The sequence below is a fragment of the Chrysemys picta genome, chromosome 3, assembly GCF_011386835.1.
Source record: "Chrysemys picta bellii isolate R12L10 chromosome 3, ASM1138683v2, whole genome shotgun sequence".
NCBI classification, from domain to species: domain Eukaryota; kingdom Metazoa; phylum Chordata; order Testudines; family Emydidae; genus Chrysemys; species Chrysemys picta.
Window position 1 is genome coordinate 60,969,018 of NC_088793.1, and position 26,216 is coordinate 60,995,233.

At 40.3% G+C, this 26,216-nt stretch overlaps 1 protein-coding gene across 1 annotated transcript in view; it reads right to left on the reverse strand.

Annotated features, from left to right (window-relative positions):
* Positions 1 to 431: 431 nt before the first annotated feature.
* COL12A1 (collagen type XII alpha 1 chain) overlaps positions 432 to 26,216 on the reverse strand; it is a 137,400-nt gene continuing 111,615 nt past the window's right edge. The window contains 15 exon segments of the mRNA XM_065588059.1: positions 432 to 561; positions 563 to 681; positions 3,131 to 3,301; positions 4,394 to 4,462; positions 5,618 to 5,806; positions 7,478 to 7,544; positions 7,656 to 7,691; positions 15,904 to 15,975; positions 16,996 to 17,049; positions 18,062 to 18,115; positions 19,326 to 19,379; positions 20,920 to 21,015; positions 21,652 to 21,705; positions 24,860 to 24,946; positions 25,656 to 25,733. Coding sequence (XP_065444131.1) covers positions 499 to 561; positions 563 to 681; positions 3,131 to 3,301; positions 4,394 to 4,462; positions 5,618 to 5,806; positions 7,478 to 7,544; positions 7,656 to 7,691; positions 15,904 to 15,975; positions 16,996 to 17,049; positions 18,062 to 18,115; positions 19,326 to 19,379; positions 20,920 to 21,015; positions 21,652 to 21,705; positions 24,860 to 24,946; positions 25,656 to 25,733 — 1,263 coding nt within the window. The 3' untranslated portion in view covers positions 432 to 498.

The following is a 26,216-nucleotide window of genomic DNA, read 5'->3' on the forward strand; positions in this document are numbered from 1 at the left end:
ATGCCCTGCAAGGTATAACTAAGGATAGAAAAAATTGGCAATGATGTAGAAGGAGTTGGTTTGCTTTTTACTAGACAATGCAGACTTGTGATGTGACTTAACTGCAAACAGGCAATAAAAGGAGGAAAACTGTAGAGCTAAAGCAGACAGCCCTTCGAAAATTTGCAGCAGCTCTGGTTTTTGGTGTTTTGTGTTTTTTTTTATTTATTTGTTTAAAGAAAATGCAGCATTGTGATAACTGAATGCACACATTAAGTTCTAAGCAGCCACTTTAAGCAAAAGTATTTTACAAGCATTTCAAGAGCAAGAACGAAATCTATAGTTACATACATTGCTATTCGCACATAAGCATGATACTCCTACAAGATGTGAGTGCATTTCTGATTTGAGAAGGTAGCATTGGCGAATATAGGATACACCCACTCTGTATGTATCTGCATATGTGAGCATAGCACAAACAAAAACAAACAACCAAAAACACAAAACAAGACAGATCTTTTATGGTTTTGTTTTTGCTTTTCTCGGTAATGATCTTTTCCAGCACATTTGTTCAGGGTAATCCTGGTGAATGCATTTCAACTTCATAGTCCTCATATTCATCCTCTCTCCTTTCTGACTCCATTGGTACTATGTAGGGCTCACTTTCAGGTTGATAGGGTCCACTTTCAGGTACGTATGACTCTGGTTGAAAATAGTTGTCTGATTGAACATTATAGTTATCGCATGTCTTTGAATCCACAAATATAATGAAAGTTAGTTTGGCTACATAATGTTAGTTCAATCTTAATTTCATATAATAAATGTCTAAATTAATAATTTACTGATTTTTTTTCAGTTTCGTTCATGGAATTTTTTTGGGGGGGTGGGGGCAGGAGAGGCAGTAAAATGATAAGAAAAATGAGATTTGGTTTTGAAAGGCCTTCTAGGATCCAGCTCTTTATAACACAAGAAACATTGCAGAAACAGTCTTAAGGTGTTATGCAAGGGCCCAATAAATTGTTAAAAAATAAAAATAGTCTTTTACATCTACTTCAATCAATCTAAAAAAATACTTGGATTTGATTTAAAAAATAATTAATTAATTAATAGAGCAAATGGATTACATAAAAAGAAAATGTTTGACTGGCTTCTAGTAATGTTCTCTGAGGGTGGGAAATAAATGTACACATAACTATCACCAGTGGCAATATGCAGTACATGTCATTTTCTGATGCTGTTCCTCGTAACAGACTGAGTTACAGCTGGTGCTGGAGGAACACCAAAGACTATAGCAAAACAGAAGAAAAATAATTATAAAACTTTAGTATTTAGAACTGCAATTACAAAACCCAACAAGATTACATATACAAAAAGGCACATACCCTGAATCAGACATGTTGATCACAAGCAACAGACAGGTAGATTTCATACAGAGTCAAAGATGTTATTCTGGCACAGAGCAAGCAGCAGCAAGCTTTAATGCAGAAGCTTAATGTAAAGATGTTAACTGATTTTAGTGGACACGATCCCTTACAAATCATTTACAAGCCACAATTAGTTTACTATTTACATAAGTCATTTCTTGTTTATCAGGTTAAATCTGTCTCCCACAATGGTGTTACTTCTGCTAGTTAGTAGTTTTATAAGCCTCCTTCAGTACTGAGGCTTCTGATGATTTTGGGGGGGAGGGTGTTAAAAATAGTTGTTTTTCTACGTTATTACTGAAATGCAACAGGCTTGATAATGAGTTGACATCACTGTCCTTATGCCATTCACGAATATTGTTAGTATTATATGAGGCCAACACGGTTCGATTTTAACCATATCCGTGGTGAAATATCCATACAGACTCATTTCCTACTAAGCACGTGCGCAAACATCTCAGAAACAGGTTTTTCATGTATTCAAACTGTAAGCAGCACTGGAGACTTAGAAAATGTGTTAGCCGGAACCTGAAACAGGTCAAAGATTATGTTAGTTTTTAAAAAGTCAGACTGCTGTGCAAAAATATAGTCATCCAACTAAAATACACAATGGTTAAGTCATACGCATATATCTATATATGTATACATAACTGTTCACTAGGAAGGATAGCACTGCTGCAAAATAGGTACAAGTTTAGCTCTTTTTCATTTAAACAAGAATCTTGGGTTAGATCTGTGCAAGTACTTGGCTTTTTACACCCAACAGTACTGAGTCTGTATACACATATATATATATATATTTTTTCATGTATACATGCACAGTATGCTAGTGGCAAACCATATCCAACATCAGTATCACATACACTAATTGTAAAATGCTACAGTGCACACATATGAATTTGTTAACAATACTGTGGGCCTGGACTTTCTTCATGAAAATGGCCCTGCAGGACTCTAGGTATAGAATATGTTATATTCTGAGTGCCCCTCTTGCCTAGGCTATTAGTGTCTTCTCATTAGTCAGAAATTGATGGCCATTGTCATCCATTATTTGACTCCCTGTGACAGCCCATTGTTTTAAACTGCTTCTCGCAGCAGGAGGCTGGCTCAGGGCTAATCAGAGACTCATGGGGTTTAACTCAGTGGAAATTGTAGGATAGTGGAGTTTTTCAGTTGTTTGCACTGTAACAGAGAACAGTTTTTGTTTGTGGAAATTTTTAATTTCAGGTATTAATTTTGTATAAATAATCCTGATGTCGATCAAAAAACAGACACACAAAAATTGCCAACCAGAGCGTTCTTTTTACTTTTCAAGAGAAACATGGAGTATTCAACCTTGTTCTGAAGAAGATTGGAGGGAGGGAGAGGAGAAGAAGAAGAAGAAAATGGTCATTTAAATCCTAACAGTAAAATAATCATCTACAATCCTTCTATGTATTAAAAACCAGTTATTTGTATAATTTAATCACCTCCTTCCTAAAGCTAAACACATTTCAAATCAATGCGAGACAAGTTTGCCTAACAATCTGAACAGCTGCTCTAAGACCTGTCTATGTTAAAAGGACTGAACTGTTCCAAGATGTTATGTTACAACTAAGCAGTTTCAGTACCATTTGCTCCTGAAATGATTCAGTATGTCCACACTAGCGGGCCTGTCTTGCATTAAGCAGCTCCGCATCTGTGAAAACTATTTAAAATGACTACAGTTTAAGTTGTCAATAACCTACCTGGGAATCCTTGACCATTGTAAGCGATGCTAGAACACTGGGATGAATCACAGTAACCAGGTGGGCCTGGGGGACCTCGAATACCCCCATTTCCAGGACGACCCGGTGGCCCAGGTGGCCCTCGTGAACCTGTAGAACCTGGTGGGCCAACTCGAGACTCTCCTGGTGGACCTAATTTTAGAATTAAAAGGAAGATAATTTTTTTAAAGAGTCAACCTGTCATAAACCACTGGCACTACTGGCGTCTAGACTATGAACGAGCCTTTGGTAAGAAAACATTGACATTTGGTTCTACATGTGGTCAATGAAGCAACCAAAGAGAACCAAAATGTGACTCATAACTAGTTGCTTTCCTATGTGTGGCTAATTTAAGGTCTTTATTCACAGAAACTGATTTGGCAAGGTTTGAGCCACGCTAAAGACATCAATGAATTCTCTGGTTTATTTCCACTCTGTGTAAGATATGAAGATCTCAAGGGAAACTACTACATTAGACAAGCACATTGGATTTCAATTAAAACATAGGAGTGCATTAATTCTGCTACCCTGCAACCCTATAGTAGATGAGGTAATGTTTTCTTTGGAACAGGCTGTATTATGGTTAACAGAAATGTAGAGTTTCAACTGGGGCTAGAATTTGTTGCAAGCTTCTTATGGCTCTTGTAATGAAAAAATCATGTTTAAACTAGTAAATTAAAGGCAGAAACAATGAGAAAGCCTAACTATTTCTGCCAAGACATCAGTAAATGATCAGTAAATGAAATCAAATGGCACAAAGAAAAAAAGTAACAGAGAAAGGATCATATTCTGTACTAGTAACGCTATGCTTTGCCGCTAAAGGACATCAGTGTAACTACAAACATGATCCAACAATGGCACTGGACATTCCAAAAGTATCAAGTGATATTTTGTTTCTATCAAATAGAAAAAAGTGAGAAAATGTCCATTTCAACCCCTGATTACTGAGTCAATAAAGGTTCAATCAGTATTTTCATCAAAAATATTTTCATGTGCCAATGTGACAGAAGAATAAATTATATGATAAAGTCAACTTTCTACTAGCCATGTCTAAAAAATATTTCTAGTTAAAGTTTTCAGCATTTCACTTTATTTCCAATACATGTCAAAAATGTAAAGTGCATTGAGTAACATATGCTTATTTGCTATAAGGAGCAATTAAAAAATCTGACTTTCTAGGAAGTTTTGTTCCCTTTTACTTCTACTGTTCTGTAAGCTGATGTAAATTAAAAACAGAAAATTTACCAGGTGGTCCAGGCAAACCTCGTGGTCCTTGTGATCCAATCCCTCTTTCACCTTTCTCTCCTGGCAGTCCTAAAGATCCAAAAGGAAATAAAAACCACACACACAAAAAGAGACCATGTCAGAAAACTATATTTTTTCATGCGCTCTCATTGATTATAACAAATATACTTCAAATAGTTTATTGCTTTATAGCTCTGATCTAGGAAGTCTTAATTTGGATGAGGAAAATATTTTAAGGAAACAAACATCTCAGTTTGAAAGACAAGATTTTTAAATGTAGTGTATAGAGGTAACCTGGTGTGAAGAGACTGTCTTAAAACATAGGAACATCTTTGAGGCACCCATGATTTGATAGAAGCTCATTCCACACATCTACCAACATGAGTAAAGGCATACAAGCTTTGTACATTTCTGTAACAAATACACTTTACTCATCCTTCAAAACCTAATGAAATAGTGTAAGCCAATGTTATCATATAGCTGGATTCAGAAGTTCATTATTTTCTTTTAAGTGGTAAATATTTATAGTAAAATCTATGTTAGAAAACACAACACTGTGTACACATTCTGAAGTGTAATGGCCAGAACAACTGAGGGCCAGATTCACTGGTTACAGCCTGGCTCCCTTATGCTATTGCAAACCAGCCATAACCCAGGCTTAATCAGCCATTTAAACTGAGTTTACACCTACTTTGCATCACCAGAGCAGTTCAAAGCACCTGAAGTGTACTGGCACATCTAATCATATATTTCCCATATACCTATTACTCTGCTTGAGCTGAGACACACAACTGCAGTGTCACTAAGCTACGGTTCACCCCACATTCTTGTTAACGAATCTTATTTTCCCCTCATCCTGATGCCAATTCAGAAAAGTAGCCTGTGAAGATGCAGCTAATAGCAGAAACAGCTTTGAGAAGAGAATGTTCTGTACTAAGATATCTTGATAAAGTTGAGATAGCATTTAGACTCTGTAGTGACTGGTGTTCCATAAATACCACATGGAGAGAAAAGCACTGTAGATGCAAATCTTTGTAATTTTAGATCTTGTCTTCAGACACTGAATATTCCACTGTACCAGCTGTACCAATACCTTCAGAGCAATTCAATTGGCTTGGAAAGCTATATGCTTCATGGCCTTTCTGGCCGGTGCAGCTGTATTGCATTCCTCTGCTGACAACTTTTGAAATATGGTCATACATATGCTCTTTGAGCACTACTCACCTCTTTCACCAGGTGGTCCTTGGTCGCCAGGTGTTCCTGGGAACCCTGGTCTTCCTCCAGGTCCAGGTTCTCCTCTTGCCCCAGCGCTTCCTGGAGGCCCTGGTGGTCCTGGAGGTCCTGGTTGATTGCGGTTTGCATAGTAATCATTCGGGATTTGATTCAGCATGTGATTGAACCGATTCATTTGGCCTTTAAAGAGAAAGAAAGGGTTTTTAAATCATTTTGCATTAAAATCACACACACACACACACACACCTGCCACCCACTGTCCAAATAGTGGAGAATTGGAACATATGCACAGATTAAGATGAATGCAAGATATGATCATGTAGAATAATGGGGAAAGGGAGGGGGAGAGGGGAGATTCTGGCAGCAGACACTAGTAAATAAAAATTCACAGCCACTAAAGGTGACAAGTGAAAACTGAGATTTGGATTACAACAGCCTTGTTGGTTGAGCCCTGGCAAAGAACTCTCTCCTAGTCTGCAAGGCAGCAAAGGCTAATTCCAAAAGATGTTCTGAAATGCAGTTCTAGCCATCAAAAATAGACATTTCTGGGTACTCTGCATTCAAAGAACAGATATTACACTGGCAGGGAACAGAAGATGAAATTCAGCCCCATGCCGAGGGCTTGCACAAGGGCGATGTATCACTTAAGACCCACTTAAGCTCTGAGGGTACATACACTTCTGCTAGCCCTGATCAAACTGGCAAATTTAACTCTCAGAGAATGTTTGTGTTGCTCAAGAGAGACAGCTCTGTCCAAATAAGTTCTGAAGGGGAGACCCAGCTATTTATTGTTGACTAGAAGTATGGTGACCATGCAGAGGAAGGCTCAGTATAGGGAACCTACAACAGAAGAAGACATCCTAGTAGTTCCATTACAAGTGCACACTGCTTGGGCACAACTTGATATTTTTTGGCTGAACAAAATCAGTATGTCACAATTCCGTATCTATATGGGGTTACCTCAAAAACAGCAGTATCGGGGTCTAAGCAGCACATGCCCTATTGCATAAATAACATAAATAAGCAAATTTTGCTCTGTCTTCTTGGGGGCCTTCCTGACAGCAAACTCTGTGCAGCTGTGGTGTGGAAGAGGTAGAGATGATTTGAGAAAGCTGTGCAGGAGGGTTACACTTCCTGTGGAGCACAGAGCTGCACTCTGGGGTTGCTCCCTGTAGGGTGGCATAGGGAGCTTAGAGGATCCTCCACTGCATGAATCCTCCAGTGGTCACTCCTGCCTGGAGGTAGGGGCACATTAGGGCTACAGGATGCTACGTCAGCTTTGGGGCTGAAGTAAAAACAAAAACCATTAAAATATTGTTTTGGGGCCCTGAATTTTGGGACTTACCCAGTGCAATTATTTCTTCCCTTGCATAACACAATTTGTCCTGTGTGCATCGCTTGCCCAGGCAGCATGTGCCAATATACTTCAATCCTAATACCTGTAATGCTCCTTCCATTCCAGCCTTGTGCCTTCCATCTCTCAGAGGTGAGACCTGGTTTATGCCAATATGTGGGGGGGCTTTGACATCCACAGTGCTAAAACAGGGACTTAGCTGACTGCACAAAATCATTCCCTTCGTGGCATGTGCAAGATCTGAATATGGGTCTCCAGAGGTGACCGATTAGTTCATTAACAAGTTAGCCCTTCAGATTCAGGAACCAATTTTGTGGTGCATTTTCCTTCCATCAGATCGGTGGTACAGAAGATAGCAATGACAACACACTGGCTCCTGTTATGCTTTGCAGCCAGGATCCTTTCATCTCAAATTTAAATCATTTTGACTTTTCACAAATGAGCTATTAAATTAGCCATATGGAAAACAGAACTAGGAAAAGCACAACATTGTTTACCATTTATCAATTGTTCACAGACTTGTCTTGCAACAGCTCGCATCATGTTCTGAGAAGCAATATCTCCCTTAATAATTAAAACAAGTATTATATTAGTACATTGTCTGTGCTTTTAAAAAGCCAGTATTTATCACATTAAAGTAAGTGATAAATAAACTAATTTTAAGGTAGTACTTACTCTGTCACCTTTTTCTCCTTTCATTCCAGGTGGACCCTAAAACAAGTTAATTTCCATTATTATTTAATGCAGCTGCATATACTGCAGTTTATTGTATAGGAACACAGAAACATAAAGGGATGAAAGAAAATGGAAGGATGAAGAGAGAAAAGGAAAACATGCTTTGTAAGTGCAGTCTGGTGCATATATACTACGCTGACAGGTGCTTTGGATGGATTCGATAGAGCAACTGTTCAGTAAACCCATCCAGCTGGGTCCTTACATGCACCTGCAACCATGCAGCACCTGCAATTTTTCATCAGCAAATCAGATAGGTCAGACGTTTCAATGGAAATATTTGTATCCAGTTATTAGCAGATGCAAAACTGTGCCAAAAAAAATAGAGGCCATTTTTTTCTTTTAAAAAAGCTACCCTGTTGAAAGCTTTCTTGTACTCCAGGTAAATTATGTTCCTGTCTGTCGAAACAGAATATTATTTCCTCACAAATTCTATCACATCTTTCACATACTGTATTTGCTGTTGATAGCCATGCTGATTATCTCTCCTTAAATCAGAAATATTGATCTATTCTGATTCTGATAAGTGACTGCAGTACTTTCCCCAAAATTGAAGGCCTGTTTTTTCTATACCTTCCCTAGATGCTTTCTTAAACATAAAAGAGTAACATTATTTTCTTCAAAAGTTACTGACTATAAGCAAATTCTTACTTTACTCTTCAATTTGTCTCTGTCCTAAACAAACCTGCTATTACTTCACTTTTATTATAAATAATTTACAGTAGAAAAGCTACATCGTGAAACTGAGGTTGTAGAAAATCTTAGCTACGCTGAAGAAAAAAATATCACATGATTCAGAGCTAACTTCACTATTGTTTTTATCATGTGCCTCATTCTGGGTCTTTGTCCTGTATGGGACCTGATACAGCAGTCCTTTCACAGAAAAGCCCTGTTTACTCCAGTAGGAGTTCTGTCTGGCGAACAGCTGCAGGATTAAGATATTTCGCCCAACATTTAGGTCCTGGAAGTGTTATTCTTGAAAGAGTTTTTACCCTTTCAGCACAATCCTGCAACTGGATTCTCTTTGAACTTTGTGGCAGGTTCCAGAAGAGAATGGGCAAAGCAACCATTTGGGCATGTGACTGAACAGACTCTGACAGATTCTGAAAGAAGAGGTCCGAAGAAGAAAGTCAAACTAAACCCAGAGAGACTGAGGGACTATGACACAGAGGGCACACTGTAAGGTTAAAGGCTGTGTTCCTAGCAGGGCACCTCTGAAAACAGGGCCATATGATCTGGTTCAGTCTTGTTGCATATATTATGTTACTCTTTAATTGTAAATAGTAATTTCAGTCTGAAACATTGTCCTGCCTCATTCATTAACAAACTAAACTAAGACCAAAGACTGCACATCCAGGAAGGGTAGCTATCTCCTCCAAACCCAGCAGTAAGAAACAGAGGCTGTAATCCTGCATTGAGGGATGCAGGATTATGGGCAGGAGTTATAGAAGATTGGGAGAGATGGCTTCGAGTACCTATTCTGTTTCCAATGACATCTCCCTTACTAGTTGCTGAATGCTTCTAATCTTACAATATACTACAAATACCTGTTGTAGTGTGAGTTTGAGCTGTCACCATAATTATTTTCATTTGTCAAGAGCTATATTTCTTTCTCTGACAGCATTTTCCCATTTGCATTTGCATTGCATGGCAGTTTGTTTTTGGTGTTGGTGTTGTTTTTACAAGAAGCCAACAAGAATGATTGATTATCCACTTGTAAAAACAAATGTTTGAATTGTCACGATTGCATAAAATACACTAGGGGGCCATTTTTAAAGAACACAATTCAGAAAATATACACACATAATTCATTCTGAAAATTAAATTTTGTGTGTGCATCTCCCATGTAATGTTTTGAGACTTTAGCCTTTTGTTTGCATTCCACTGTTAGCAAATGGAAGGGCCAAGAAAGAGCATGACACAGTTTCCTGGGAAAATGTAATTATGATGCTTGGTATGTTGGATTTTGCAGATTTTCACACTAGATAATAATGACCTCACAAAGATGTTTATAGCTGGGTTTGGTCCATCTGACATAATTATGGCCACAAGCTAAATGCAGATGCCCATTTCAAATAGGCCAAAAATCAGACACATGATCATTTTAACTATTAGTTTGCTCTCTGAGAAATCTAAAAATCTGTTGCCATTTAAAGCCTTTTTTAAATGTATCCCCAGAGATCAAAAAGAAAAAGCTTGCTTGACCCATTTTTAGTGCAAGAGATGCTTTTGTGTACAGCTCTAGCAATGCACTTTAATCCTAACTGTAACGACCCCCACCAGATTTTAGAATTTTTCAAGAGCACTTTGCTCCCACGGAAGTCAATAGACATTTCATTGGTGACTTCAGTGGGAACAGAATTAGGGCCAGCACTGAGTGCTTTTGAAATTCTCACTCCTACTGTCTCATGAGCAGACTGCAAATTTTGCCAAAACATGCCCAAACTGCAAAGTAGTTCTGAACATAGACCTTCTGCAAATTCCCAAAGATGACTCATTCAATAGTCTGCTGCTTCACCTACCTACCATCATAATTAGTTACATCCTTAGCTCTGGTGCCTTTGACAATTTAATATTTTTAAGCAGCCCATTTATCACTATTATAAAAGCAAATGCTGAATGTGGGCAGTAGCTGATTTTTTTCATAACATTCTTGTTGTACCCACAAATAACTTCAATAACACAGTACAACAAATCATTCCACTGAGGTCACAATAGAGCTGGATATAATTTGAACGCAATAGCAGTGTTTCATAAACTTCCTTTGAGATCATAAGGCCTCAAATTAAGGAGTTGGAATGGCTACTTTGAAATGGTATGTGTGGACATGATTCATAGCCGCTAGAGCATGTCATGCCTATAATTTGCAAACTAATAATTGCTTAATAATAAGCACACAACGCATATGATCATGGGTTCAGAGATTAAAGTTTACCGAAGAAAACAGTGTCACATCAATACTCAAAATTCAAAGCAAACGTTGACATAACAGCTTTGAAGCAAGAATAGTTTGACTCCCGCTTGTGCAGACAATGTTAAAGGCCTGCTAGATACAAAAACAACTCTCACATTTCTCTCATGAATCACACAGGGAAATATTATGGCTTTACCTACTCCAGTATATATAATATGAATAGCTAGGTAAATAGGGTGCAATCCACAAAGCAACTTAGGCTCAGAGAGTGGGAATGACTCTGTAGCCCAGTGCCTAGGCCCTAAGGTACCCATGTGCGTATGGTCCAATCCCTCTGCTCCACTCACTTTTTCGTTATTTATCCATAGTGGAACAGCTTCAATGGGAGAGACTGAGGGAGCCCCACAACAGAGTGCTCCACAGTTCAGTGGCTGAAGCACTCTACTGAGAGGTGAGAGATCCCAGTTCAAATCCCCTCTCCTACTCGGGAGAGAGGGGGAATTAAACCAGTCTCTCCCAGGTCAGTATGTTAAGCACTGGGTTAAAGGTTATAAGGTAGGCATCTCCTCCTCCTCCTCCAGTGGCTGTTTTGTGTGCAGCAAAGCAGGGGCCTAACTCATTCCCACAAGAAGCCGCTAAGGCGCCTAAGCCACCTCATTCCAGGGTCATATTCGTGGACTGCAAGAAGCGATAGGCACCTCCCTGCAGCCCAGACTTAGGTGCTTATCTCTGAGCGGGGCAGGGCTTAGCCCACACCCCTCTGGTTGGCATCTCCCATTGGCTAGTTAAGGAGGTTCTGCACCTAGCATTCTGGCTTCTGTGGATCACAATCTAAGGAGCCTGTCTCTCCCCATTCGTTGTATAGGGAGCCTAGGCACCTAACTTGGCTTTGTGGATCACAGTGTTGTCCCTGTGATTTCTTAGGCCTTGGCTACACTTGCAGCTGTACAGTGCTGTAAGGTAAACCTGTCTTCGTACAGCTGAGTAGGGAAAAGCGCTGCAGTCTGTCCACACTGACAGCTGCCAGCGCAGTGGCGTGGCCACACTTGCAACATTTGCAGCTGTGTTGGGAGCGGTGCATTATGGGCAGCTATCCCAGCATTCATGTGGCTGCAATGTGCTTTTCAAAACGGGAGGGGGGTGGAGTGTGACAGGGAGTGTGGGGGGAGAGAGAGTGCTTTTTGGAGTGTGTCAGCTCTCTATTTTGCAAGTTCCGAACTCCCGGCCCCCTGCTCATTCATTCACTCACTCAAAGCAAACAGCAAACTGTTTGCTTTTTCTCTGTGGTACGAGCTTTGAAACCGGAACTTCCGCATTCCTGCAGCCGGTCACAACAATGGAGAGGATTGGCCACTTGACAAGGTGATCAGTACAGCGCTGCAGGTTGATTCCTGGTACACACTCTCACAGGGGAGAGTCGTAGCTACGCCGCTGTAGCTCTTATGCTTCTTGGGGAGGTGGAGTAATTGCAGCGGTGTACCCAGGGAGATACAGCGCTGCAAGTGCCCTGCCAATGTGGACAGGGAGTGAATTCCAGCGCTGGGGGAGGCTTTACAGCGCTGTAACTTGCAAGTGTAGCCAAGGTCTTAGGTGCCTACATGTTAGGCTCCGTGACACTCACCATTGCAACACCTAACCTAGATCCCACCAGAATTCATCACAAGTAATTTTATTCAATGAATTTAGTTTCTCTTTCTGTTTGCAAATTGTCAGCATGTTGCCATATTCTGGAAATGAATTTATTTATACCGGTCCCTTCCCTATTTGCTGAATATATTTTTGTAAATATTTCTTTGTCTGTAACATTCTTAAGCTGCTTTGATTGGAAACATTGTCACATAGTATGTCTTAGTTCACTGATTAAATGGCTGTACATATGAATTTTTAATTCATTTTAGTCATTTATAATTATTAATGGAGATATCCCATCTCCTAGAACTGGAAGGGACCTTGAAAGGTCATTGAGTCCAGCCCCCTGCCTTCACTAGCAGGACTGAGTACTGATCTTGCCCTAGAACCCCAAGTGGCCCCGTCAAGGATTGAACTCACAACCCTGGGATTAGCAGGCCAATGCTCAAACCACTGAGCTATCCCTCCCCCTGTTATTCTAGCCACTTTCTGACCATATCCTCTAATGTTTGCTTAAAATTAATTGTTCCGTCGAGCTCATTTGCTGGAGTGTTTACAAAACATGAAAACAAAAAAGAGGGCAACCAATTGAAGCAAACTTCAAATGCTCACATGCTGCATGCCATTTGCGGAAATATTTTTGCAGTGCAGTGCCGACCAAACAAAAAGAAACTTCTCAAGGCTCACATCAGCCAAAAGCCATGTTAGCTGGTTGAAAAGCCTTTTTAAAGGGGCATATACTATCACAGGTTTCTAAGCAATAACCTTTCCATTGACTTTGTTGGAGAGTGTTGCTCCAATACAAAAGGCAAGATATTCCTCGAAGATATTTATTGCCAGCAAAATTTCTATAGCTGAGAAACATCAAAAGCATTAATCTCGTCAATGCAAATGGATCCTTTCTCTCCTTTCTCATTAACGAGAAGCTGCATTAGTCAACTTTCAAAACTTCACTGAAGCTGAATGAGCCTGAGTCTCACATCTGCAACCTTGCAAAGGAAATACTCTGATTTTGATTTGTAAATGATGCAAAGGGTTGTCATTAATACAGTTGAATACTAAAAACAGACCTGCCTGAACACTAAACTAATTTTCCATTGGGATGTTTGAGAATACTACCCGTTCAACAACACAATTGCCTTTTCAATTACTGAGTGAAGCACTGTCCATTTGTGTCCTCTTCCAGCTTAGTGACATTCTGTTTAGATTTCACTTTATTTTCTTTTAACAGAGAAAAATGTGCACTTCAGCCAACTGCTTGCCAGAATGTTGAGAGAAAGCGGCTGCTGCCACCATTCTAGTTTGTTGACATCCTGTGATGAGGATGCTTGGGGTGACTGAGAGGCAATGTTAGCTTTTGCTTTATCTGGGATTTTTTTGAGCAGTAGGGTGAAGGCTGGAATTGTGGGAAGACTCTGCAGCTGAGAAAGGATAAGCCAAGAAATATACTTTAAAAGACAACAGGCCTGATTGCTCTCCCCAGAAGATCTTCCCCTACTCATGTGCTGTCTCCACAGGACTATGCACAAAGTGAAAAAAATCTGAGGCTGCATTTACTCCTGAACAGAGTTCCATTACACATACTGTGCAGCCCCCTTTAAAGAGGGTCACAGGGCTAGCCACAGCATGCTAGGTCCCTGGAAGGATCTCTCCATTGCAGTTCTATATAGAAAACATAAATGACTTCTTTATTCTTAACAGTTAACAGATGCCATAGTGCTCTGATTCTTTTCTTCTCATTCAACCCTTTTGTCTATTACTGATCTAAAATCCCACTTTCTTTTCTTTTGGGAGTACTTGTTAGCAAATTATCAAGGTGAAACTTTGCAAATCTATGAAAATTCAATTAATGCTTCAGAGAACAGCTTGATTTAGTACTAATGTGCACTGAGGTACAAAACCTTTTACAGCCATGCTAATCTGTTAAGGAACTTCTGTGATCTACTTGAATTTGCAATGTTTGTAAGAGCTGCAATACATTTATTGGCTAAAATTGAGGTGGCCAAATGCATAACCCTGATGTCAATACTCACTGGCAATTTGCCAGGGGCCCGAGGGCTGCATATAATTTGCATTTAACTTTGTGTACTTTTGGTATAGGGTCATAATATTTGATTATATTTGCATCTTCTCTGGTAAGGGCCAGGTCCCGCCACTCTTACTTACACTGAGTGTTACCTTACCACATACCACTCAACAGGAGCAAAAATGACAAGATCTAGTCCTATGTGAACAGAGGTTATTTGCTCCTCGAGTTCACCAACAGCAGCGGGCAGGTGATCAGTTCTCTCCTGGACCTGCAGTTACAAATACCGGGCAGGCCTGGACTACATTTCAGGACTTTGTAGGCTGTACTTGGCCCTTGGGCTGCACCTTTGGCACTTCTAATGCAAAACACAAACTTAAATGTCGAAATCCTGTCTACCATGAGTCTCACAAAACATCTGCACAAAGCACAAGCCAGAATTCCTGCTGTGATCTGTTCTGAAAACATTTGAAACACTAGATGCGATGTCGTGCAGTGTCACTTCACAAGAAAGTGGGAAATTTGAAGCAAATTATACTTTTAAATGGCATGATTAGCATTTAGAAGTACTTAAACAGTACTTGTACTTTCTGAATTTATACAGATTTGGCTAGATTGAGATTATTCCTGCATGGGTCAGGGCATAGATAGCCTCTCTTTTCTTTTGAGTGCCTGTACAAGGACAGACACAACGTTGGCTTTTGTGCTCCTGGCCTGTTAGGAGGAGGGGTGGCTAGCACCAATAGCAGAACTAAAAATAACAATAGCACTTTATTTGTTCAAAGTATTGGACAGAAACTAATGAATCCTCACAACCCCCCAACAAGCTGGTAGGTTAGGTAGCATTAATTGCATTTTACAGAAGAAGAAAGCTGAAGTGACTTCCCAACGCCTCACAGAGACTGATCCAGGATTAGAATACACAAACACCTAATTTTTCGTGCCTGTGCACATTCCACCAGACCACACTGCCTAAGAACTATACACTCTGTGAGGACGGAGAACTCTGCCCCTTTCTAAACTGGCTGGCACAAGGGAATGAATCCTGCACCTTTTCAGAGACATCACGGCTCCTGTTCTGGCTGATTCAGCTCAAATGTTTCCTGGGACCATGCAACTTCTGCTCCCTCCCTTCCAATATGGGGCCGTGCCTGTCAAAACCTCAGTAGAGCCCACAGTACTTAAATAATGTTTAAATCACGTTGTTAAATCACAAACATTTGCAAACCACCAGCGATCATATAACATTATCAAAGATTTTCCACCTTCAGCACTATACCACTCTTTACTATAAAAAAAACCCAATTTCCAGTAATTCTGCTGACCTAGCTCTTGATGTTTACACAGTGTAGAAATATATGTCTTGGCACATACAGACCATGCTTTTTTTAGTAGAAACCAGTAACCACAGTTTCCAGCCCCAACTATTAAAATGAACAGAAAGATGTACTATAAAATGAAATTGTTTAAAAATTAGGTTTGTGGCCTTAACTCAGCTTCGATGTATTTACCGCTTTCATGAACATACATGAGACAAATATTTTAAAGCCAGGGTAATCACATATTTATCTGCAGCCAGAATATTTTACAACTAATACTGTAAATATAAATCATTCTCTCACTTGTGGCCCACGATCTCCTGGTTTCCCTGGTTTTCCACTTGGACCTGCTACTCCTGGAACTCCTGGAGTGCCCTAAAACAGAAAGACATACAAAGGAATGCTAAGAAACAACGTTAGCGGCTGAGTGTAACTGGTTCTGAAATCTGCCACAATGGGTACGTCTACACTGTACAAAACAAACAAACAAAAAACTATGGCAGCCAGTCTCTCAGCTTGGGTCAACTGACTCGGGCTCATGGGGTGGGTTTCTGAGCCCAAGCTCCAGCCCAAGCGGGAATATCTACACTGCTATTTTTAGTTGACCCAGGCTCTGAGACGCATTGCCGTGGGTTTTTGTCTGCAGTGTCGATGCACCCAATTTACGTAAGTGAATGGCACATTTAAGAGAAAATTATTCTTATCCCTAACATAGAGCCAGAATTGCAATGGCATTTAGGTGCTTAAAGATGCAGATAGGCACCTAGTGGTATTTTCAAAAGCACCCAGGTGCCTTAGGTTTTGTTTTTATTCAGGGTTTCCTGAAAAAAGGTTACATGATTTGGCCCTATTGTAGTTCTGTGATTTGTGCAGAAGTCATGACCATGAGTCCACAACATTCACTTCAGTGATTTTTAGATAGATTTGAACAAATGAAAGACCAGCAGATTGTCCAATACAGCCACCAATATGTGCTATAAAGTTCAACATTTTTAATTAGTCATGACTACTCAAATATTCTTCTACTTGTCCTGAAGTGATAATTTTTCATAATTATTGGGTCTATAATTACCTGGTCCAGTTTCTCTATATTGTTTTCTAATCCAACAGTAATTAAGGAATAAGTAAAGTTCATGAAAGTCAATTGAGTAACACCACTATGAAAACAGAATCAAGCCCTAGTAGTTCTGTGTATCATTTTTTAAATTAAGAGTTTGCAAATTTTAAACAACTTCTTCCCTTTCTAATAGTTTTCAACATCATAATGTTCATTTGATATGTTTTTTCAAATATGATAAAGGATTCATTTGATGGAGTTCAAAACCAGCACAGTGGAATTCTCTCCTTTTTGGGTTATATCTCTTGGTTCATTCTATGCTGAGGTATAATAGTTACCGCTGATCCAGGTGGGCCTCTGGGTCCTGTGGCACCATCTTTTCCTGTGAAACCCTATTCCAAAAATGAAAACATTTACAGATTAATAAGGACAGGCCTAAGGCTCCAGCAATCTTCATTTAAAACTAGTGGTCCTTAAAGCTATGTATAATGGTGCTATTTATAATTAATGCTGATACGTATGTATAATTTAATGTGTCAGTTATTTAAATATGCACCATTGCTATGGCCAGTTAAATATCTCATTGGCACAGTTTTACGTAAATTAAAAGAGCCTCAGGCTGCTGAGGCACTGAGGGTGGAGTGTCTGTCTCTCAAACCCAGCCATATAATGATTAGAAATCTGCTGCCTCCTTCCCAAAGGTGGAATTGGAGGCTCTGCCCAAAGTGACTGATGAGCTCAATCATAAAGAAGAAAGGGGCCCATTAGGTCAAAGATTCCTCCTTATTGCCCCACTTTGATAAAGCAAAGCCCTGTTCATAGAGAGGATTAAGCAATGCAGAGAATAAGCTTCTAAAATGATAAAGGAAGCAGCTTCTGAATGGTCTTGAGAAGTCCCATCTAAACAGCCTAACACAGCAGTTCTCTTAACTGGCTGTTAACTCCCAGTGATCAGAGGTCAAGCATAAAGGGACAAATCCTGCCTTAACAGTAGATTCTGTACATGCACATCCTCCATGTTGTGGACATGCCATTCCATGGGGCTCCCTAACAACAGCAGACAGAATATGGGAGGGGACTAGGATATTAGCAGGGTCAGAGGAGCCCTACTCAGTGGATCGCTCATTCTCTTTGCATAGGAGTCATAGAGCCCAATCCAGTCAGTGAATTTGAGTAGCCTCTGCAAAAGTTCTGTGGCTGTTTTATGGCCCATGAGTGAAGATTTCCTCCCCACAATCTTCCCAGTCCCACCAAACATCTTTCCTGAGTCTCGCTGGACTCTGGGCAGAGGACTTGTTTCTAAAAAAGGAAGAAGCTGAAGAACAGAAAGCGGTGCTGGAGTTTTGTGTGCTACAGAATGGAGCCTGGCTTGTGCCATAACATTGTAGACTGAAAAGACCTTACCCTGTCACCTGGTGGTCCCACTGGGCCAGGTGGGCCAGTCAAACCTGGGGTTCCCTATGGGAAAAAAATCATGAGACATTCACACAAGACAGAACACGTACTTGTGCTGTACTAAACACTCCTATATATATATATTTATATACATGCATACATACAGACACACACATGTTTTTAACTTCCAGATTATTCTGACATGGCTTTTTGGCAACGTATACAAAAAAGTAAAATAACCCGTTGGCAGAGACCAGCTGTATTTTAACAATGCAATGAACTTTATTATTTATCACATTTTTTCTTACTTCCCTTAAAAAAATGTTCTTTACATTTTCAATCCTATAACCAGAATATAGATCTTTTTTTAAAGTCTCTTCAGCCATGGCTTACTGATGTTGACTAGTTATTAAACACTTGGTACTAAACTCTGGTTATAAGACAATCTTCTATCAATTTGGTGGTTGTGAAGGGCATGAGTTGCAGCTTCTCTTTATTACCCCCTTTATCCATTCCCACTAGTCTCCGCCTGTCTTATTTTATAATGAGCTGCTTCCACATCCTGCACATTTTATATTCTTTCTTTCTTAGTATTATAGCTTCTGTGTCAAGAAGGAACACTGAAGGTAGTTACAGAGGGCTTAATGGGAACTGAGGACCTCCCAGGGCCCCAGCACCTTGCAGGGTCAGGCCCAGAATTACAGGAATTAGAGATGTCTTCTAGTCCATTCCAGGCATTTTCTACTGCCTGGGTGAGTGTTACAGATAATACAAATAGTATAGGCTGTATACTATCCTCAATTTACACAAAGGGTTCCTATTTATGTAAACGCATGGGCAGATTGAGGCTCATATATCAACAGTATACATATGGTCCACAGCTGTCAAAACAAGCCATAGTCCCAAAACTCCCCCTGAAAACAAATCCCTGAAAAAGACAATAGACGTGTTCTTGATGTTTGATTATTCTATGCATTCTTAGTTGTTCTCCTCTTCTAAACTTAATCCCATATTCAACATGGAATCATTGCCCTTACATATATGTACAACTGCAAACAAGCTGAATTTAACATTGATTTCTCTATTTATTTATTTTGTCTTATTCACATTTTAAATGGTTTCATATTCCCTATAATTCAGAATGCTAATGTTAACCAGCACATATCCTTTGCAATATACAGGGAGCAAAAAAGTTCTATTCACAACACTGAGAGTTGTACGAAAAGTGTCCACGCATCGCTGTAGAGGCCAATGACATAAAAAATTTACTTACTGATCGGCCTGGTAGCCCTGGTTCTCCAGCATCACCTTTCATTCCTTGGCGACCCTATAATCATCACAAATTGGTATTAGGAATACAATTACATGACTCAGGGCTAGTCTTCACGGGGAAGATTGATGCTGCTTCAATCGATACAGCAGGGGTTGATTTAGCAGGTCTAGTGAAGACCTGCTAAATCGACAGCAGAGTGTTCTCTGGTCGACTCCAGTACTCCACCTCTCTGAGAAGAGTAAGGGATGTCAACCGGAGAGCATCTCCCATCGGCGCAGCACAGTGAAGACACAGGGGTAAGTCGACCTATGCTATGTGGACTCCAGCTACGTTATTCACATAGCTGGAGTAGTGTAGCTTAGGTCGACTTACACTGGAAGTGAAGACAAGCCCTCAGGGTGACATTACAAAGTTTTGTTACTGAAAATAATTTCATCAATGACAAGTTCCAAGCAATATGTTTCTTTGGTGTTTTCATACTTCAAAGTCTTTCAAATTGCCTGGGACAAAATAAAAATATTTATCACATTCCACAAACACAAGGAATGCATTTAGCCTTCCATGCTGTTTGGCATCCATAGGCCATCCTGATGAAGTTTTTCCTTCAAGCATACATGAAAACCATATATTGACCTTCCATTTGGTCCTTTCCTAAAGGGAATGTGGATCTAATTTCTACCATTGTGTCTTTTTGTTTTTTTGTTTTGAATTAGGCCACTTATAAATCTATCAGACAGAGAAGATGAATTGCCTATTGAATGTAAAATGTGTTTTCCAGTTAGAAGCCAACTTTGCTAATTATTCCTAATCAGGAATAACACTTAGCCATATAGATCGTTACAACATTCCAGATATCCCTAATATACTCTCATAGGAAACAGCAAGTTAAGACAGAATAAGATCTTCTCTGGCTACATACTGAAGTGACCAAGAGTTGGCAGTAGTAGTGTCAGGATGCTGTGTGATCTCTTAGGGCTATATTCTGCTCTCTGACCAGTGTGAATCTAGGGAAAGTCGACTGATGTTAATGGAGTTACTTTAGATGTTCATTAATGTAAATTAAATCAGAAGTTGACACTTACTAATTTACATAGTGCTGTCAACATGCATAGCTGTATACAAGAAAGGAACAGCGCCAACAAAGCACCAAAAGAACATAAGGCCAAGCTTTAAAACTTGGATGCCTAAATTTAGGCACCCATTACCTGCTTTACACTTCTAACTGCTGATTTAGTTACCTAAAGAAAGAAGCTAGATATATAAATCACTGCAGATGCGCATAAATCTGTGAAAAAGCTTAGCTGTGACTTCAGGTGCTTAATTTCTCAACATCCAACTTTGAAAATTTGAGTCTTAGAGTCTGAAGGTCTAGACAGTGTATAGAAAAGCAATAAAACAAACCAGTGCAACACACCACACACAACTTCATATATAATCCCCAAGAGTGGAGTACATGTAACACTCAGGGTAAAACAATGTGACATTTTAAAGGCAACCAACTTCTGAGCTGCAGGGCAAGAAGAAATGACAAAACTTGATGGTCAGTTCTCTGTCTCCACACAGTTTCACTCACAGATACAGAATGATTACTCACTGGTTCTCCTGGAATTGAAAGTCCATTGACCCCTTGTGGACCTGATGGACCCTGAGGACCCGGTGGACCTGCCTCACCAGGAAGACCAGGTGGCCCCTTAAAACACAAAATTTAAAAAGATATTAGACCATGGTTCCTTCCTAGAGTTGCATCTAGAGGATTTGTATGGACATGCACGTGGGATAGGCCAGCAGCATGGGGTTAGTTGATACTTGAATAACATTTGAACTTGCAAGTCCTTATTCAAGCCGTGCTTCCACCATTATACACAGAAGGGTTGATGCTGCTACCCTAGTAAGGACCATAGGATCAAGCCAAGAAACTATATGCATTTGGCAGCATGAATAGAGATATAGATATCCACGACTTCTGGAGAGGAGAGTGCCCCAGAGAGTGACTCCCTGCCTCCTCTGACCCCCTAGTGCCTCCCCAGAGAAGGGAAACCATGAGGCAGAGTTGGCATTCCCAACTTTCCATGGCTCCTACCACTAATACCCATGATCTGGCTCCCCTATGCAAAAAGCAGAGAACAACAGGATCCTAGGAAACACAGACCAGATACACATCCTGCTTCCCAAAATTCTTCTATATAAATAACATCCAGATTTAGCCCTACTTACAAAACCCTTAAACTTGGATACTTGGAGATATTAGCTTACTGTGGACTTTAACATCCAAAATTTCATGTGGTGTGCATATAAACTTAGAAATGCATTCCAGAGAGATACTTACGGCAGGTCCAGTCAAACCCCTTTCACCTCTAGGCCCCTTAGTGCCTGGACCACCCTAAAATAGACATTTGAAAAGAAAATAAATATACACAGTAGGGGAAGGAGAAGATAACTTGTACAGGTGCAAATTATCCATCCCCATGATAAAACTGACCAGTTGAGTCAAGGTTTCAAGCAAGAACAAAGTTCTGATATGAACAGATCTTGACATGCTTGGTTTCAAAGAAGCACTAATGCAGGAGTAAGAGCTGCATCAGGCCCCAAATCAGCAACAGCCTCACGGGTCTAGAGGACCCATGTTGATGCTCAGGAAACAGGGAATTTATGCTTTCCAAGCAGCACTTTGTGGACTATGAGCCCCATCTGTCTCCATGTGGGGATCATAGAAATACTACAGACCTGGAATTGCAGTAACCCCTGAGGACCAGCTTCTGAAGGAGTGAGGAGAACTAATGTGAGACAAAGAAGGTTGGGTGTAGGAGAGGGTTTCTGTGTTGCCCTTCCTCATTGCCCTCAAAGAGGTGGAATGGCCCATTCTCCTGTCCCAACTGACAGCTCCATTTGAAGCTGTTTGTTACCTGGGATTACTGTTTTGACCATACAGTCCCTTCAAGGCTCTCTGCAATGCAATGCTCAATGTTCTGAGCATGCACAGGGCCTCTCTGGTGTCATCCCTGAAGACTCAGTGGGCAATCACGGACTCAGGGGGAGCAATCACTCCATGGCAGCCATGAGGTTTGGATCCCTCTCAGGATACCAGGTTGAACTCTGTGACTATGGAATCAGCTCCTGCCAGCTCTGCTCAGTGGAGCACAGTGCATCTTAAAAGAAGCTTATTTCAACCTTTGGTCCTTTTGAGAGACTACGGTTTACTTTCAAAACTAATCTCAAAGATCACTGAAAGATTATTTGAAAGGGCCAAAATTTCTCTAGGGCCAGAGAGACAGGATTCAAAAAAGAACTAGATAAGTTCATGGAGGATAGGTCCATCAATGGCTATTAGCCAGGATGGGCAGAGATGGTGTCCCTAGCCTCTGTATGCCAGAAGCTGGGATAGGGTGATAGGAGATGGATCACTTGATGATTACCTGCTCTGTTCATTCCCTCTGGGGCACCTGGCATTGGCCGCTGTCAGAAGACAGGATACTGGGCTAGATGGACCTTTGGTCTGACCCAATATGGCTGTTCTTATGACAGGTATCCATGTTTCTTAATGAAATTCAAATAACACCACCACCATAGTTATTTGGAGAAAATGTAAATAAAAAAATAAAGAAGGGAGCTCCTATCTCAGTCTCTGACTCACACAAAGCAGGTGCAATTCCAACAATCGAATTTAGAGCTCAATAAAGTCAGAATGTGAATTTACCACAGTCCTGGATCAAATCCCACACTGACTTGTAAATGTGATAATCCAACCTCATGCTTTTACTAGTTAAGAAATCAACCGTACTGCATAGTGGACCTTACTCAGAGTGATTTCAGACATAGCAGAACTCCATTTTATAGAGAAGGGGGAACTGTATTGTTTAATGCACTGCACGGTGCAAACTGTACCTCTAGTTATAGTGAACCTTTGCTTATATTCTTCTTTGAGAGTAATGACATAACTGACTGGAGCTGTACTGCCCATCCCAGCTCTGCAGACACAAAGGCTACAAGTCCTCTCCTTAAACGCAGCCATGTAATGCTTATAATAGGCCACCCCTGAGCCCTGGGATGGAGTCTGGGAGCACTGAACTCCTTGAAGTCAATTGGATGTGTTCTCTCTAGCTGACTGATGAGCAGCTGGGAGGATCTTAGAATTCCTAATACAGCATTCTAGGCTGATAACTTCAAAATGAGAGAAGGGCCATGGGCCTGAAGATAATCCTTCACACACAGCCCTTTCACTGATCTCCCCATCCGCAAAAAGATAACCAACTTCTTTCCTCAACAAAGTAAAGAATCCCTCTCTTGGATAAAATCCTGACTCCATTTAAATCAGTGGCAAAACTCCCATTGATTTTAAGGGGGGGCAGCATTTCCCCTCTTCCCTCAGAAGTTCTGAGGGACTAAGTGTGGCCACAGGATTGCAGTAACCTCTGCAGGCCCATTGCAGAGAGAATGACTCAGGGATCGGAAGAAGGCTGTTTGGGAAAGAAGTGTGGTGAACTCACTTGCATCAGCTGCTCATTTGCTTTGGCCCATCCTGCAGGGAGGTTCCAAGGATCCTCACTGCAGAGCAGGTACAAAGCTCCTCTACATCACCGCCGGTGAGGAAAAGGCCAATGCAGAGTAAAATTAAATGGCACTAATGCCCAGATTTTTAAAGGTTTTTACGTTTGCTGTGCTCAGCATTGCAGTGAATTAGGAGCCTAAGCCTCATTTTCAAAAGGGATTCAGGCACTTAGGAGCCAAAATGCCATTGATTGTCAATAAGATTTTGGCTCTTAAATGCCTAAATCCCTTTTGAAAATGAGACTCATGCTTCTAAAGCTGTTAGGCACTGCAACACTGAACACAGCCAAGCCTAAATACCTTTACAAATCTGGGCCTAAGAATCTACTTCACCTCCTATTGCGCATAATACATGGCTAAGAGATGACCTAATAAGTGAGCACCCAGGCCTTGAAGACAACTGTATTGCTCCTGTGTTATGACATTCCCCTCCGACTCACAAAGGTAAATTCTCTCTCTCTAACTGAGCCACCATATATTCTCTATAGATACTTGTAAGTGCAAAGTGAAGATTTGCCTTTTGTTGGACCAGGTTCTGTCTCCCTTACTACTCCTCGTTGAGTAGTGTCTTACTCCACAGGTAAACATATCGACTTCAGTGGGACTACTTGAGAAGTAGCATACTACTCAGAACAGATAACAGTTGTAGAATCTGACTTGTGTTTTAAACTCAGAAAAAAGGAGAACAGGCTGATTTAAATGGTGACATGGATCTGGTGATCCCGACTTTCTTCCTTGTTGATGTTTGTACATTTGACAAAAACCACCACATAGTATGGCACTCATGAGCACAGCTGACATTTCCATGTAGTAAAAGAACACCAGGAGATCAAATGCAAGGTTCTGTGAGGTCCAGATTGAGGTGCATTAACAGAGCATTATGGAAATGCTTCTTTGATTTCTGCCATTATTGTCTTTCCTTATTTTGAGAAACACCCCCCCCTAAGTTTAGAAAACCAGACAATTGTTGTGTACTAATAGCTCCTTACAGCAGGTCCAGGAGGTCCTGGGGGTCCCACGCTGTCTTGTGTACATGTACAAGCATTTGGAAGAGCTGGGCATTTTGCTTCATCCCTCTGAAAATTCAAGCACAATCATCACACACTCTCTTTAAAAGGAAGGTATTAGCCGGTGGTGTTTTTCCCCCCCACAGCAATAACAAAAATAATCTCCATAACCTAAGAAGAAGAAACTCTATTTTGAAGTATAACAGAGTTCAACAGAAAAATAGTAATTTCCAAGATTTCCTACTGTGTTTTTCAGATTTGTTATTAGTTTATTTCCTCTAGGATCTTCTTAAGGCAATGGAATATTTACAACAGCGGAGGGACAGGAACAAACATTGATGCACAATCTTTATTGTGTTCCATATGTTCTAATTCAAAATTCTCTTCTATTCCCTCACCAAGACAGAAAGTATTGCATTGGACAATCAGCTAACACAGACAAAAATAAATGGGATGTTTTTTCAAGTTCAGTCATACAACTAATTTAATAAAAATGAATGTGGACATGACATACATAATAGCAAGGACATTAAATATTATTGCAATTTAAAATATATTTCTGACTCTGTCTGATACTTGTGCCATCATTCTTGAGCTGAATCTGAACTTATTCTTTCCTACAGAAGACTTTGAAATACAGAGCTGTGCATTGCCAGCTTTGACAATTGTGATTGACATAGGCTCATAGGTATGAGGCATAGTAGCTGGTTAATATTAAAGTTGCCAAGTGTTTTATGAACACTATGTCCTGAACAGGATCTGGTTCACTTACACTTACCATTGAAGGAAGATCACAGCATCTATCACGGCTAGTCCAAACTGCATTACATACTATGTCAAAACTCTGGATATCAAACTGTAAAACAAAGGAAATTTCTTTTATTCCTTGATGCATTAATTATAATGTTTCAAGAGAGAAGCAGAGCCTAATATGAATACATTTAAGAATGAAACATCTACAGGATGCTCCATTTTGTATGTAGTTAATATACTTCAATTTTACACTGCTATTTTTGATAAGAATAAAAGAAAAAAATGCTGAAAACAACACATTTCGTTAATACCAGGAACTACCCCAAGGACTGATGCTTCTGTTGACCTCCTGCTCCTGTTCTGGCGCAAAAGGTAACTGAATACACAAATATTTCACAACACTTAATGAAGAATGCAATTTCTACATCTGCTAACTGCCTGTACATGTCAACATGGAATCTGGCCTGAGAACATCTGGACTAACTTTACGGACTGCAATCACTGGATTGTACATTAACCCAGATCCATGTGTGAAACTGACATCAGTGGGGAACAGTTTGGAAGGAAGACTAAAGGAAGACGATGG